Here is a 17,016-nt window from a genome sequence, read left to right as displayed (position 1 = left end):
CACTTTCTCCAATGTGGAATGCCTCCGAAGCTTTTGCCTGCTGGATGCTCATGATGTGCTCCTGAAGAAGGAACTCAGCAAACACAGCAGCCCCCATTCAAAAGATTGGTGATGGACGCATCTCAGGCATTCTCCCACGAGTCTGAGAAATATCAGTGAACAGCGCAGAAGGGAAACTGGCTTTGTGAAACTTGTTTCCCAGAGAGGAAGGATGAACCCTGTCTGTTTTAGCAGGTGGGCAGCACAGGGAATGGGGCACGGAGGGAAGCAGGGTGTGTTTAGAAATGTGCCACATTTTAAACAAGGTTATCAGAGACATGGGAGCAGAGACTTCAGGGAGCCCAGAAAGTTAGTTATAAGGGCATTTGGAAGAAGAGCACTGTGGGAAGAGAGTGCGGTCTGTGATGACCTTGAAGAACATTCAGTTGGTAATGGTGGAGACGGACAGCCCAAGGATAAGAGGGTAGAGATGTTCGCAGAGCAGTGGAGAGTTGAGTGATACAGGTCCAAGAAGGCCAGAGAGGGTGGGACTTCTTCCTAGCAATGACAGGAAGCCTCAGGAAGACCAGGCTGGAGATGGTTCCATCTGACTGGGCAGAAGGGAGGGAAAGGGCTACCCAGGAGGCGATGGCAGTGGATTAGAGACAAGAGGACGGGTGTTCAGTGCAGAGCCACAGCAGTCAGGAGATGAGGAGGCGGTCAAATGTGAAGTGTATTTTAAAGGCAGAATCAAAAGATCTGAAGACTTCACTCCCTGACAAGTTCAAGCCAATGAGATTCAATATCAGCTCTGGCCAACAGTCATGAACTCCAAGACTTGGGCACAGCTGCAAAGGGCTCTGGGCCCTGACAGTCCACCATGGGACTTCCTGAGTCAGACAGCCCGGGTTCTGGTGGTACACACACACACACACACACACACACACACACACACATTGGTGTGTATGAAGACAATCTGGCTGCTAGACCTAGAGTGTAGCCATGCTACTGACACCAGAGGACATGTAATACTCATCCTTGGGGCTGAAAATGCAGCATTTCCACCATAGATAAGACAGAAGCTAGGGGCCAGCTGCCACTGGCTGGATGACTCTCTGGGAGTCTCTGCTAGGCTCCTGCCCAGTCTGTCTCCACTGAAACCAATCCAATCCAGGTGCATACTTCTGTAAATATGTGCTAATATTACTGAATGAACAGTGTGAAAATACACCCACATACACGTTAATTCTGAATATGAGCATTTCTGTATTCATAGACAAAACACAAATCACATACTCACATACTTATCCATTCAAGTAAATGCAAATATATATATTTAATGCAAGTCACCAACTTGGTACATAAATGTGCTAAATAGATGCATATGCATGTAAATATATATAAACACAATATATACATTTGTAATTTCCTAAGTGCTATATTAACAAATTTATTTAGATCTATGGCACTTGCCTTTTTATGTATGTTCATATATGTTCACTCACATGCCTTTATTCATACCCATTCATATATATGTTCATCTAAATATGCAAATATGTTTTCATGATTACAAACATATAAGTATGTATATTCACAGACCTGTCTGATCATCAAATAGTCACAAATTTTCTCAGTATTATTTCACATACATATACTTGTGAGTGCAATAATCACCATGAATATGAACAAGATGAAGGGAAAATCATACCCTTTCCAGCAAAAAAAATGAAGCCAGTTCGGGGGACTTACCAAGTGTGGCAGGAAGATACTACCTGGTCCCCAGGGAAATACTCCTTCCCCTTCCAGGTACACGGACACTCCTCCGGGAGGAAGCATGCATCCCCGTGTCTGAGCAGGCTGGAGGGACACACCAAGCAAGTGATCAGAAGAGCACTCCTAGATCTGCAATGATCTAGGAAGGCCCAGCCCACTGTGGGCAGCGCCATCCCTAGGCAGGTAGGCCTGGGCATATAAGAATGCTAGCTCTACATGAGCCAGAGAGCAAGCCAGTAAGCAGCGCTCCTCCATAACTTCTGCTCCACTCCCCGCTGAGTTCTTGCCCTGACTTCTCTCAGTGATGGACTATGACCTGGGTCTCAGTGATGACTGTGTCCTGGGTCTCTCGGTGATGACTGTGACCTGGGTCTCTCAGTGATGGACTGTAACCTGGGTCTCTCGGTGATGACTGTGACCTGGGTCTCTCAGTGATGACTGTGACCTGGGTCTCTGAGTGATGACTGTGACCTGGGTCTCTCAGTGATGACTGTGACCTGGGTCTCTCAGTGATGACTGTGACCTGGGTCTCTCAGTGATGACTGTGACCTGGGTCTTAGTGATGACTGTGACCTGGGTCTCTCGGTGATGACTGTAACCTTGGTCTCTCAGTGATGACTGTGACCTGGGTCTCTCAGCGATGAACTGTGGCCTGGAGGTACAATCCAAATAAAGGCTTTCCTCTCCCAAGTTGCTGTTGATCAGAGTGGTTTTTTGCAGCAACAGGAAACAAACTGACATCGCCACCTGTTGTGATGTCCCCAGGGTCCTTTGGGACAATACCCAACTGTAGGTTCTTAGATGGATTTGAACAGACAAGGAGACTGGAGAGCGTACTGAGTTCTGGAGATGGCTGGTGATGGTGGAACCAGAGCATCTTTGGGAGCCCTTTCCCATCAAGCCAACTTTCCAGGATGGTAAAATTGGCTTCCTTTTCATAATTCCCCTTTGGTGAGCCCTGTGGGAATACAGGTGACTTCCCCACAGAGTGTCCTATATACCCTCGAATAATCCTGAGCCAGGATCCAGTCCAGGCCTCTTTCCCAGCATCTGTGTGGTCACACTCTGGACAGTGGAAGACTCTGCTCCTGACTGCAGAGACCTAGCCATTCCTGACCTCAGATTGAGAGCCAGGCTTGTGCACAAAGGACACTATTCTGAGAGACCTGAGACCTTCTGACACACTTCCAGGTGAGGTCTGGATGGCTGTAGGTGAAGTAAGGGTCCTATGCAGGCAAGTAAATTCTAGAGAAGGAGCAGGCACATAGCCAACACTGTGAGCCCTGCCACTCTGGACAAGGAGCAGAGCTTGCAACGAAGGAGACTTGGTCTGAGCCTGACTCCTTCAGCAGCCTGTTCGCCGCTCTGGCCCTGGCCTGTTTTCTTATGTGGAGTAAAAGTACGAGCCTCCCTGCTGTGAGACTGAAGGGTAGCACCAGTGTCTTACACACTGCAAAGCTCCAACGGAATGGCTCGCCCACCCAGAAGCTCTGACTTCCATTTCATTCCCTTTGGTTGTCAGACCAGAGTCAGGTCCCCCAGGGGGTCACTAATCTCAACATAGCCTGTGCTGCCAAGTCAGGAGATGGAGTGGTTCACAGGACTCTCTTTGACCACACCGGAGACTGACACTGGCTATTCCAGGGGCACTCTTCTTTACCCAAGGCTCTGATCAGGGACGGAGGCTAAGAGATGATATGGGTTTACTTGTACATCCCCATCCTGGGCTCCTCACAGGTCCCACAGGCACACTGCCTCCTCCATCCTGGGCTCCTCACAGACACCACAGCCACACTGCCTCCTCCATCCTGGGCTCCTCACAGGCCCCACAGCCACACTGCCTCCTCCATCCTGGGCTCCTCACAGACACCACAGCCATACTGCCTCCTCCATCCTGGGCTCCTCACAGACACCACAGCCATACTGCCTCCTCCATCCTGGGCTCCTCACAGGCCCCACAGCCACACTGCCTCCTCCATCCTGGGCTCCTCACAGGCCCCACAGCCACACTGCCTCCTCCATCCTGGGCTCCTCACAGACACCACAGCCATACTGCCTCCTCCATCCTGGGCTCCTCACAGACACCACAGCCATACTGCCTCCTCCATCCTGGGCTCCTCACAGGCCCCACAGCCACACTGCCTCCTCCATCCTGGGCTCCTCACAGGCCCCACAGCCACACTGCCTCCTCCATCCTGGGCTCCTCACAGGCCCCACAGCCACACTGCCTCCTCCATCCTGGGCTCCTCACAGGCCCCACAGTCACACTGCCTCCTCCATCCTGGGCTCCTCACAGGCACCACAGCCACACTGCCTCCTCCATCCTGGGCTCCTCACAGACACCACAGCCACACTGCCTCCTCCATCCTGGGCTCCTGACAGACACCACAGCCACACTGCCTCCTCCATCCTGGGCTCCTCACAGGCTCCACAGCCACACTGCCTCCTCCTTCCCAGGCTGTGTGAAGTCTTCCTTGTCCTCCCCACCCCGAAGTTCTTGATCTGTCACTGTATAGACAGAGTTTGCAGTGATGTAGATCCATACCCCTGGGGACAGGCACAGCCGGACAGGCAGGGCCCGTGTGCTGTCATGCTCAGGTTCAATAGCTGCTGTTCACAAGTCCTCTCCCTGCTGAGCTCAGGGTCTGGGTGCAGGTCACTGCAGTTCACGAAGACCTGTCCTGCTGGACAGACAGCAGCTAGAAGGAAAGCAGATAGATGCTGCAGACCCATGGCCTGGGCTGGGGGTGGTACTGTGTGGGTGACTGGAGGAGTTGGCAGCTCCTGGGCATAATGTGGGCTCCCACATCACAGGGGCCAGGTATTTAAGTGCTGCCCCAGTGCAGGACAGTCACCCTCTGATGAACCCATTATTAAACAGAACCTCTGTCCTGGCGGCTGCCACGCGCTCCCTACACACTCGTCTATGGCAAGTGCTGTGCAGGTGTTCCCATCTGCCTTCTCACGCGATATTATGAAAGCCATTCTGCTGTCTTAAGGCAGTGGGAACTGAATGGAAGGACCCCAGGAGGACCAGGAGAAGGACCCAAAGATGGACAGCCAAGCAGTCTATAAGGGCGGCCAGAGGACTTTGAAGAGAGCCAACTCCCTCCTTCTTGCTTCTCTGATATAACCCCCTCATCCTCGTTGTCAGCGGAGTCTGCTATGCACAGTCGTACTTTTTGCGAGTGGTTGTTTTAGGAAACCCAATAAAAGGCAGTTAAGTTTCAAGGCCAGGATGGAGCAGAGCAGAGCAGAGAAAGCAAGAGCCAGATCTCAAAGAGGCAGAAGTCCCAAGCCAGAAGAGACCAAAGTAAAGAAGCTCCCAGGAAGGTACAGGAAGTGAGGGTAGGATGGAGAATTCTGGATTATCTGTGAAAGAGGAGATGAAGGTTCAGAGAGGTGAGGCATGTCACCCAGGGCTGCACAGCTGCAAGGGCAGGGCAGGACATGAACACAGCGGACCCAACCTCAAGGCCTGCTCTTAACCACCAGCCAAATGTTTACTGTTGCTCCCCTCAGTGCCAACCCCTGTCCTGTTCTCAATGGCTCCTCTGCTGAGAATGCTCCAACCTTCATGCTCTGCCCACCTCCAGGCACCCCAGCTGCCTGCCGCTGTTCCAGCCCTGTCCTGTCTCTGTGCTGTGGAGAAGCTCAAAGTCCAGGCAGCCCTGGATCCCGTGCCCAGCACTGGTTTGGGCAGAGCCAGTCTCAGAAGATGCTCAGCAGTTCAGACCAGGAAAATCCAGAACAAGCAAAGAAAGCAGCGACTCAGACCCCCACATGCTCTCCAGAAGTTTGAGGCTGGGATGGAGCTTCAGGGTGATACTCTCTAAGCTGGGCGGGACCTTTGCCCAGAGTACAGAAACACCAACATCCAAGGCAGGGCAAGCTAGAGTTGCCTGCCCCTTCCTGACTAGTACCCCAGTTCTTTACTCTTTTCTCCACAGCCACCTTCCACCAACTGGAGTCCCCCCCCCCCAACGCTCTCCCTTTCATCCCTGCTTACCTGGGACTTGGCTGTCACAGCTCATGACTCCATCTCTGCAATGGCTGCAGAAAGTTGGGGGGATAATATCAGCCCTGTCTGTCAATCAGGGCCCACCTAGCACATGTTATTGCCCTTGGCCCTTGGGCTTCAGACAGACATCCCTACTTTCTATCCTAGTCCCCACCACCACCCGACGCAGAGTGAGAGGGTGGGCGCCACTTCTCATGCAACCGATACCCAGGAAGCTCACCAGTGCCCTAAGGAAGGGATGTTGCTGTCCCCAGGGGGATAGTTCACTCCTTGAAAGTGGCAAGAACATTGGTTCCTACAGAAATCAGGAAGGAATAGATCAGGCTCAGGAGTGGGGATGGAGACATCCAGGTCAGGAGCCCACCATCAGGCAGCATCAGGCATGAGGGTGTGGAGAGAGGTGACGACAGTTCCTGGCATGAGACACACTTCCAGAGGGCCAGGAGCCCCCCTGGTGCTGAGGTCAAAGGCAGGACTCAGTGCCAGGTTGGGGGCCATATGAGTGTACGTAATCACTGTCCCTCCCAAAGATAATCTAACTCAGAGCCAAGGTCAGAGAGGTGATCCGCTCGGAGCTCCACCTCCTGGCCCCAGTCATTGTTCTGGGGTGGCGTCAGAGTCCTGCTGACCCAGCACCTGCCCTGGACTGGTCAGTGACTCTTTGGACGCTTGGTCTGAGACTCAGGCTAGGCCCTCCCAGGCACTGTCTCCTGGGTTCCTCTCTGGGATCCTGGGATGTAAGGGTGTTACTGTTTTTGATCCTTGGACTCATCTGAGGTCACAGGGTGTATGTTCTTAACACACAACTCCCACAGCTGATTCCAACACTGCTGGTCTTAGAGCAGAACAGGCCAGGGTTTGGGGTACCCATGGAAGGGACCCCAGAATATTCTTTCTCAGTACTCTCCAATTGCTCCTTGTCTTTCTCATGTACTTTACAGAGGCTTTTTATTAAGGGTTAGTGGGCACTCAGCTGAGGCCCAAAGGAGGATTCTGCAGTGTGGTAAGTCTTAGTGAGCCCTCTGTGCCACCTAAAGGGGGTGACTCCTTCCCCTCATTACTAGAAAACCTCCAAGCAATTAATAGACCACTCCACAGACAGAGAAACTGAGGCCGAGACTCCAGGAGCCTTGTCAGTCATCCTGGGATCCTGCGGAATCACCATCAACCACTCTTCCCACTCTGCCTTCAGCAAAGCTACAGGCTGCTTCTCACCTCAGGCTCCCTCCTGCCTTCCTGTACCTGGTGGGGAGGGCACTTAGATGCTATTTCCACCAAGGACCTACCCACCTCTACCTCACCTGTGTGTGACAGCCCAGGACTCCTGGCCCTCCCTCTGTGTGGCTTTCCTGCTCTTCTAACCACCCCAGCTACCTAAGTGCCTGTTTTGGGGGTTCTGTCTTGTCAGCTTGCATTGTGGACTTGGGGAGCTAGATCCTGATCACTATTGCATTCCAGAGCCCAGAACTGTCTAGAACATGCTAAGAGTACACAGATGTTCATGGAAGAGGAGAGCTGGGGAGAGCGACGTGCTGTGCTCTGGTTTAATCTGGTTTACAGGAAGGAGAGAGAAGCCTGTCAGAGAACAACGATTCACCTGGGCCAACAAGGCCCAGGAGAGGGTGATGGGAAGTAGGGGTAGGAGAAGCTCGGCCCAGTTCTCCAGAGCAGACCCCAGTCGCACTACCCAGTGCACCCAGGCACCAGGCTAGTTACTCACCTGGGGACACAGAGGTCAGCTTGTATGTCCAGGTACGTGTCTGGTGGGCAAGTGCACCCCTCCACACACTCAGCCCTGCTGAAGTTTCCACCACCATTAGCCCCACAGACATCAGGGCTTGCCAGGTCCTGGCAGGTTTGTGCACACGGGGCCACACACGGGCTGTACTCCTTAGTGGGCTCACAGGACAGTGCTGGTAGGAGAAAGACTAAGTTTGATCTTTCTTCTTTTCACAACCATGTGGGGTAGATTTAGCATCTTGACAAGAAAAACTGAGAATCAGAGGGTAAGATATTTGCCCCCACCCTGGTCACACAACAGTTCAGGGTCAAAGATGTCTCTCATTGTACCAAGATGTCAAACAGCATCTATTACGCTCAGCCTGGAAAAGCAGGTATTGCTGTTAGATAATGATCCTGGGGGAGGAGTAGAGGTCAAAACCCCAGTGGCCCGGCATCCGGCCTGCTATGCGTACACACACACACACATACACACACACACACACGTTCCTCATAGGTATGTGAACATGCACAGGCTTACACCCTTCACTGTGATGATCATATACTCTCTCCAGAAGCTTCTTCAGAGCTCTATACCAAGCTTCAGGCCTGCCATCTCCTCATGGGGCCACCCTTCCACTCCCTGGGAACCTCAAACAGCACCAAGGCAGACAATCCATTGGAACTGCCAAGATCAGCTATTCCCACCACAGGCTGCTCATCAAAGCTGCTTAACATGAGTTTCTCAATGCTGCAGATGTCTGGAACCCTCAACCAGGGTGATGTTCTCACTGATACAGGTTGTGGACAAGGTGTGATCATATTTTAAAAAGATCCTTGTGCCTCTATGCACAACCGGAGTTGGGAACGTCTGGCTCTGTCCGAGCACCTCTGGAGACACTGATTCAGAGTGGAAGAGCTTTGTGCAGGGCCGCACAGCATGCTGCCCGCCGGGCTGGAGTAGAACTCAGAGCTCCCAGCAGGATTCATTTTTCTCTCTTTGCAAAAGCTCACAGGGAGTCAGGCTCTATGGGGCTCAGGGCAGTAAGGACTAAGACCCAGAGAACAGTGGAGGGTCACACACTAATGGGACCTAAAGTCAGCCTTAGAGCCAGTTCGGAGAACCCATTTTTCTGCAGTGAGAAGGTGGGTCTGCCTATGGAGATGGCAGAAGAGGTGAGAAGTGGGCTAACTTGGGCTCAGCCAGACTGACAGGGCTTGGAGACGAACTAGGGATGGATTGGAGAAGAAATACTGAGCAAGGTGTTCTGAGAGTCAAGCCTAGAGACCGTGGTGGCAACAAGAGAAGTGGACTATGGAAGGAAGTTAGGCTGGAGGAGACAAGACATTGCGTTAGCACATGTGGCGGGGGGTAGGTAAGGGACACCTGTGTCTGGAACCTAGACTTCCGTGGATGTACGGGGGTGGGGTACTCACCACAGGCTGGCAGATGGGCACGGAAGTCAATCAGGAGCCCATGGCGCTGACACAGGTGGGCATAGTGGGCCAGCGTGGCACACAGGCAGGGCTGCCCACAGCGGCAGGCATCCCTGCGGCACTGCTCGAAGTAGGGTATCGGGCTCAGATACGCAGAGCAGGGTGCAAAGAGCTCCCCTGTGAGCACGCTGCAGGACTGCAGTGCATAGGAGGCTGCGATGCGAAGATATGGTCACTGAGCATGTCCTGGCTGCCTACTGCCCCAAGACTCAGCCTCCCTCCCCCAGGGTCGATAGATGTGTGTGTGTGTGTGTGTGTGTGTGTGCACGCATGTACATACACATGTTCATTTGTGTGTGTGCACACATGAATGCATGTGCATGTGTGCTTCTATGACTACTACACGAGTACATATATACACATGTGCATGCACATAGCAGGAGTATGAGCAGATAGTCATTCAACCCTATCCAGGCAGGGATCTATCTGTTAAAGGAAACACAGAAGTGAATGTGGCTGATCAAATTCCAGACCTTCAGATAGCCAGACTGGTTGGAAGAGACAGTCAGGAAACATCTTCACTAGTCAGTAGAGCATGAACCCGAGGCACGAGGAAACTAGGGAAGGCTGGGCAGCATGAGGTGGGCAGACAGGACAACTGTTATTTTAGTTCAAGTGGCCAGGAAGGCCTCAATAAGAAGGTAACGTTTGAGCAAAAGTTTGAAAGAAGGGCTGAAGTGAATCTCATCCTGAGGTAAGAGTGTGGCGGGGGAGGGGAAGCCACATGAGTACAGAGGCCTGGGAGGAGGGTACACCTGGGTGTCAGAACAGCAGAGAAGCCAGCTGGAGCAGACTACAGGGCAGTGCGGGCACGAGACAAAGCAGGAGGCTGGGTATGGACGGGGGCCTGGGGGACACTTCTGAGGATGTGGCCTTTGTCTTGGGATGGGTATCAGTACTGAGTTGAATATAGCTGCCGGTGATAGAGCAGGAAGCTTCCCATCTGCCTGACCGTCCCCTCCCTCCTGTCCCCTCCTGTGGCTCCCCTCTCACCCCTCTGAATCTGCCCATCAAGTTGCCACTTTACCTCTAGCAAACCATTCCGCTTCTGCTCCCCTTCCCAAGCCTCCCTACCGCCTCATCTCTCACCAGCTTGCAGATGCACATCACAGGGGTCCAGCAGGGAGCCAGGGACCAGTGGGGCACAGGCAGACAGGGTTTTCCAAGAATTGCCAAACAGTTGTGGGGTGCTCTCAGGCACCCCCACTGGAGACCTGTGGCAATGGCAAACCGATAGTTGTGCACTGGTCGACTGGGGTGTAGGAATACACTAAATATCTACCCACACAAGCAGCCACTTGCTTACATCTAAACACATGAGCACAGGGTAGGGATGAGCATGTACTCTGAGCCGCTCTCAGGTGAGCACACATGCTCCTGTACAGACCACTTGCACACATCAACACACAGAAATATGCTTGTACCTGCACACACACACAGCATGCAAGTGCATGGCAGATACACCAATGGTCAAGGTACTCCATATAGCCATAATCAGACGTGCACATAGATAATCACACTTAACAAGACTCAAAAGGCTCACAAAAGTCTTAGACTTTCAGCACCTCCCCCCAACTCTTCACATAAGAAAGAGTAATGGCTTCTCAGTCAGTCCCCATTTTCAGCCACATTTAGAGAGTCCGGTTTGATCGCATGCTCATTCAGTCCCAATCCAGCTGGATTTGGTAAGCTCCCATTGGAACAGGCACACTGTCTCAGTCTACTTGGATGCAAGGCCTCTTAGGCCTGGATGTAGTGGGGAGGGCCTTGGACTTCCCACAAGACAGGGTTCCCTGCCCTCTCTTAAGCAGGGAGGAGGAGGGAGGAGATTGAGTGGGGGAGCGGGAGGGGAATGGGAGGAGGGGAAGAAGTGTAAATTTTTGAATGGAAAAATAAATAAATTAATTAATTAAAATAAATTAAGAAAGAAAGAAAGAAAGAAAGAAAGAAAGAAAGAAAGAAAGAAAGAAAGAAAGAAAGAAAGAAAGAGCGAGCAATAGGAATACCAGACCTCAACCGTCTCTGACTTTCTCCATGTCCCCGCTGGGAGGTAGGCAGCAAATGGGTCGTACATGGGGGAGGGGGAGGGAAAGCTGAGGCAAAGCATCCTTCCACAATACAGCCAGTGGTGACAATCACCAAAACCCAGTGTGAGTGTTACAGCGAAAGAACCTGCAGTCTGTGTGAGGCAAGGTTCTGCCTGACAGCCACCATGTCTGCATTACTGCTCCAGCTAGTGAGTTACCTAACGACTCAAGGCAGGACTCACACACACTAAGTCAGCGTCTGCCTCCACCGCTTTGGCCAGCTGCCCAGTCACCAGCCCTACTGACCAGGGAAGCTTCACATGCACATGTGCACACACTGCGAAGCCAAACTCCTGGCTACAGGATGCCTCCCGCGTTTCTTTCTGTATCGGCCATTGCATGTATCTAGAAGAACTGGTCAGACTCTCCAGCCTCCAAATCCTGTCCTCCTTTGAAAGGCCTGACTGCTGTCTCCTCCCAAACACTTAAACTGTGGCCACACCCATGAAAGTCACTCTCTGTCATCAGCTCAAGGGAAATGGCCTTCTTCTCAATCCTGGGAGGCTTTCATTGTACAAATTCAAAAGCACTCAGGCACCATATAGGAAGAGGGTACACTGGGCTGCTGGGACCAAAGGCAGGGATACTTGGCTTATGGGGTTAATCTTCACCTAAAGGTGTTCACAACTGGTGAAACCAGTACAGCGTGAGACTAAGCAAAGCCAGCACGTCTCAGGACACAGCCCACCTACCTCAGAGGCTACAGCTGTGGGACCTACTTGTGGAAAAGGGGGGTCTCGTGCCCTAAGTATCTTATATGAGATTCTTAAAGAGTGGGACCCAGGGATCAGTATTTAAGCAAACTCCCCAAGTGATCTTTCTACACAGAGAAGACTATGACCACCATTTTAAAGAATTATACTTCAATTTAAAGGTGGGGAAATAAATAAGTGTGTGTGCCAGGCAGTGCCTCAGGGTACCTGACCCTAAGGGGCCCACGGGTTTCCCTGTCCTTCCTGTTCTGGGGCAGGGACACATACAGGAAGTCGTCCTGTGTGTTGCCATTGAAGGTGCCACAGAGGCCCACAGTGTCCTCCACCCATCGCTGGTCCACTTGCAGGTAGAGTCGCAACCCTTCCCGGTCATAGAGGACCCGCACGCCCACGTTGGTCCTCACCCTCAGGAACACGGAGGACAGCCTCCGAATCTCAAAAGCATCTGCCAGCAAAATGGGAAACGGGATGTCAGTAGTCTTTTTAGTACAGCCCAGCCCTCTCCGCCACCTGTCGGCCGACTCCCACATCCACACCCAACCCCTGGCTTCATCCTGCAGAAACTCCGTGCTTCGGGACTGGCTTGCCAAACCATGTCACATAGTGGGTACCAATAACAACCTGGTCTCCCTGAGGACTGCAATTTCTTGTTCTAAAACAAGAAGAATTCTTAAATGACTCATTTTTGCAAGACAATCTTCAGGAAGCCCATACTACAATCATGATGGATTAGATTCCATAGCAACACATCTTTTGTTTTTTGACTCAGTGTCTCACGTAACCTAGGCTACTTTGAACTTACCACAGACACGAGGATGACCTTGAATTCCTGAGCTCCCTGCCTCCAATTTCCACTCCATACGCACCTAGGCTTCACAGCTTTGATGGCCTGCATTCCTGTGTGTGTGTGTGTGTGTGTGTGTGTGTGTGTGTGTGTTTTATCCCCGACTCAGCTCTGATCTTCCCTCTGCCCAAGAATGGGTCTTCTCTCTTCACCTCTCTGTTCCTTCTCTCCCTTCCCAATTAATTCTTTCTGGTTCTGGATCTTACTTCTTGGTAGTTTTGTTTTTTCTGTTAAACATGTTTCCTATGGGCTTCCTGCAACTCATTGTTGGATTAAAGAATCAGAAGGGAGAATAAGTACGGAGTCTAGATATGGGAATGAGCCCCATGCCTGAGCTAGTGTCAGGAGGAGCCATCACACTGCTAGACCAGTGGCATGTCGGGGTGGGGGCAAAGGCACATTTTAGGAGTCTGTCTTTCTTAATCTAATGTCTCCTAAGCTGATCCCTGTGAGGGGTTGTCCTCTAACAGTTCCCTTGGGTAGAGGAGCTGGGGAAGGGGCCTGATCTATCAGCTCCCAGCTCCCAAGCTCCCTCAGGACCATCTTGAGCCATACCGTCTGAGTAGGGCGGGGTGATCTTGTACTGGTCAAACAGAAGGACATCTCCTGACTGAGTCAGGGTCACCTGTCTCCGGGGGTCCTGGTGCAGGATCACTGACACCGACTGGACACAGGCTCCATCCTGGTTCTAGAGAAAAAGAGAGACCAACAGGCAATATCAGTCTGTCCTGGTGGCCCAAACAGAACCCTCCATGACAGAGACCCAGCTCAACTTGAGGAGCAGGCTCCTCAGAGTGAGAAGTAGAGCCCCAAAGGACATCAAGATTGTCAAACAAAGTAATCTCATCTGGGAGAGCATCAGGCCCAGAATGGACAAGGTTGGCTGCAGAAGTGGAGGAGCATAATGAACAAGGTGATTGACTCTCAGTTGTCCACACAGCACAGGGGCAGCTCCCTGACAGTTCAGTCTAGTCTTGGAAACCATGGCTCCCTCACATGGCTGCAACCCAGAGCTCTGATTTCATCCTTTTGCAGGTCTAACGTGGAGTTTTGCTGTGTGTCATATCCTGTACCCCACCAGAAGGCAAAACAGGAAGACAAGTCTACTCAGGAAGCTAACACAGGAGGGTAACAAGTGCAAGCCTTGCCAGAAATACAGTCCCAGGCCAGCCTAAGTCACTGTGCAAGCCCTGTCTCAAAATGATAAAATTTAAAGGCCAGTGCCATACTCTGATTTAAAGGCATACTCTGATGGGGAAGCTCCTTCAGCCAATAGCCTTTGGGAGGCTGGACCAGGCTGGGGAGTGACTTTTGGGTACCCAGAGAAAGTCACCGGCCTGCCCGGCTCTCTCTCCTTCCAGCGCTCCAGACCTTGAGGTTGGATCCCTTTCTTGTTCCCCCTTAATAAAAAAAGACCACCACACCACTATGGAGTCAGCTTGAGATTATTTGACTCGCGTTTCCCCTCCCACTCCCTTGCTTCCTCTGGCGTCTCATTGTGGGACCAGTCCACGCTCCACCCCTACCCCTTCACCCCCACCCCCCACCCCCTGCTCCCGGTTCACCAGCCACATGGTGCTGTGTTGGGCTGTGACTCTCCCCGCCCACAGCTCCAGCCGGGCACTCAGAGGCTGCACGCAGCACACTGTTGCTCTGTGCTCCACGGCTGGCAACCTACACTCTGGGCTTGGCTCGTTTCACACGTGACCCACGTGGCATGACCCACGCACTGCTGTCTGCTGTCTGCTGTCTGCTGTCTGCTGTCTGCTGTCATGCTCCCCCCACCATTATGGACTCTCCCTCTGGAACCATAAGCCCAAATATTTCTTTCATAAGCTGCTAGTGACCATGGTGTTCCATCACAGAAAAAAAAAAAAGAAAGAGAAAGAAAGAAAGTACCAAATATGCATTAGGTAACAAAATGTTAACAAGGGAAAAGGTGTGTGGGATGAGTCATATCTTTACAAGAACGCTGTAACATTCTAAAGCCATTCTAAAATACAAAGCTGATTTTTAAAACCCCTCGAAGACTGTAAACACCCCACTGCATATGTGGTGGGAGTAATGACTGTGATAATATCCAAACTTGGAGGCAGGTAAAGAGTTAGTCATGAAATCCCCCAAGCCTCTAAGACAGCCCACCAAAAAAACGAGGAGGATAGTAATGTTCAGCACCTTTGTGTGTGCTTGGAGTAGCTGTAAGAACATACACAGATCTAATCTACATGGGAAGTAGAAAAAGACAAGATCTCCTGAGTTAATTGGGAGCCAAAAGTGGAGAAGAAAGAGGTCACTCAGGACAGAAGAAGAAAGCCAGTCTCCACCTCATCCACAGTCCCCAGCCTGTCCCTAGGCTACTCCTAGCTGGGGTTTGCTCACATTCAAGGTCTGGGGCAAGAACAACAAGCATACCAGGTGGGAGTGGGCACCTTGGCTGGGCATGAAGCCCTGGTTCTACTGTGCAGACAGGAGCTTGAGCATAGCCCAGAGGAGGACCTGGGGATTGGCTCAGCATTGTCAGCCCAGGAACAATGCAGTCAGTACCAAGACAGACAAATGCACACCTGCCCTGACCTGCTGTGGCCATGGGCTCAGTTACGGTCACAGGTGACACAGCTCAGGGATCTCCTCCTTCAGGAAGCATATCCTATTCCCTTTGCCTTTTTACTGTGGCCAGGTAAAAGACAAAGTCACCCTAGACCCCACCCTGCCCCACCCACACTCTCCCAGCGGCTGTGGCAGCAGGTCTTGAGTTCGCGAACCTGCTTGATAAGCTATTGGGCCTGGAAGACAGATCAATCTCAGACCGCAGCACAGCTTCAAACCCCAACAGGTTTTCAGTGTTTGACAAATGAATTCATCAAACAAATATGTCTTCCAGACATGGAAAAAGTAAAAGTCAATGACGCACAGAAGATTAAGTAGAGTTAGACCCACTCTAGAGATGGCTTTAAAATGGAGCCCAAGAAGGGAAATGGTCTCTCAGCCAGCAGAGGGCCTGGGCTCAAACTGTCTCTGGATCCAGTTCTGTGTTCCAGAGAACAGAGGCAGCAAGCAGCTGGGTCATGGAAAGACCTGGAGTCCTCCCCCAAGCTCCCAGACCTATGGGAGTCTTATGCGAACACACAGACCCAGCCTTACCAGGCCACATGGGGCGTTCTGCAATGTCACTGCAAAGGTGCCCGAGGAACGGCTCTTGGCTAGGATGTACTGACACGTGGCAGGGAATGTATACCGGCGTCCATCGAAGGTCGTGAAGTGGATGTCACCGGTCACCGAGCATTCAGCTGAGGGAGAAGGACAGCTTACTCGTGGAAGCTGTCTGCCTACAACTGTTCCTCTCCCTGACTGGGGTCTGTCTCAACCTTGCGGATCCAAGCCTAGGAAGGATCTGCCCTCTGCCCTCTGGAATTGAACAGGCTAGAATAACTTTTTTTCTGAGAGTCTGCTCAGGAGCAGGCTAGAGACAGCCCTGCTGAGGAAAGACCAGGTCTTAGGCATGGGACCCAGGCTCAATGCAATCCTCTAAGTTCAGGAAAGAGGTGTGCAAGACCTAGTAACACTTTGGGCATGGGCCAGAATAAACTCTTAAGCAGGCAAAGCAACAGAGGAAATAAAGGGAATCAGGTTTAGTTGGTTAAAACAAATGCCCCCAACTATACATGACCCCAGAGTGTCCCTGCTCCAAACCTATGAGACAAGTAGAAGAGGGCAGGGTCCAAGGGAAGGGTCAGATGTACCTGGGCAGACAGAAGAGCTGCACACCCACTTCCCTGCAGTGCACGTACTGAAACAGAGATCATGAAGGTGACCTTCCTGTCCTCAGTGCCAAGACGCTGTCCTAGGCTTCAGTCCACAGCGTCCCATTTCTGAAGTGGGTGGTAGAGAGTACCTCCGTCGCGCCCCTCCCCCCCCGTGGATCTAATGACATCCTCTTGGATCTCAAAGAGGCTGAGTGAGAAGCCCTTGCTTTTTCAGGGCTCCTCAAGCCCAGGGAGGCAGTCTAACAGAAAGCCCTGACCTCCCCAGACCCCTCCCTCCAGGCGGTGAACACAGACCAGGCATTGCAGTCTTCCGTCACCACGGAGCCAGGTGGGTGCAGGGTCCCGTGGAACTCGCAGGGACACTCAGCTGGTGCCATGCAGCCCGTGTCCTCAAAGATCAGCCCTAGGGAGTGATAGCAAGGGCCCACTCACCCCTTCCCTGTTCCCAGTCACTGGGTGGCTTCCCAGGGCCTCAGGTAAAGAGCCCCATATGCAAAGCTCTTTCTCTTCTGAGCCCACTTTCAGGCCCACTCCAAATCCTGGCTCAGGCAGGACATGAACCCCCTTCTGGGCAGACTTCACTCCAGACATCACCTCAACTACACACAGCCTCACTTCT

The 17,016-nt window shown here is 52.0% G+C and overlaps 1 protein-coding gene across 1 annotated transcript in view; it reads right to left on the bottom strand.

Annotated features, from left to right (window-relative positions):
- The window catches only part of Otog (otogelin), a 68,759-nt gene that overhangs the window by 39,864 nt on the left and 11,879 nt on the right, over positions 1–17,016 (bottom strand). The window contains exons 13-24 of the mRNA XM_087901341.1: positions 16,692–16,800; positions 16,374–16,420; positions 15,775–15,920; positions 13,189–13,321; positions 12,057–12,234; positions 10,079–10,203; positions 8,930–9,142; positions 7,494–7,686; positions 5,994–6,068; positions 5,762–5,805; positions 4,298–4,451; positions 1,729–1,836 (exon numbers count right to left, since the gene is read on the bottom strand). Of these exons, the coding sequence (XP_087757467.1) occupies positions 1,729–1,836; positions 4,298–4,451; positions 5,762–5,805; positions 5,994–6,068; positions 7,494–7,686; positions 8,930–9,142; positions 10,079–10,203; positions 12,057–12,234; positions 13,189–13,321; positions 15,775–15,920; positions 16,374–16,420; positions 16,692–16,800 (1,525 nt within the window). The remainder of the gene's footprint in view (positions 1–1,728; positions 1,837–4,297; positions 4,452–5,761; positions 5,806–5,993; positions 6,069–7,493; positions 7,687–8,929; positions 9,143–10,078; positions 10,204–12,056; positions 12,235–13,188; positions 13,322–15,774; positions 15,921–16,373; positions 16,421–16,691; positions 16,801–17,016) is intronic.

Source organism: Myodes glareolus, chromosome 24, assembly GCF_982192425.1.
Source record: "Myodes glareolus chromosome 24, mMyoGla1.1, whole genome shotgun sequence".
Taxonomy (NCBI): domain Eukaryota; kingdom Metazoa; phylum Chordata; class Mammalia; order Rodentia; family Cricetidae; genus Myodes; species Myodes glareolus.
The sequence above is the reverse complement of the archived record's forward strand: the minus strand, read 5'-3'. Positions and strand labels throughout refer to the sequence as shown.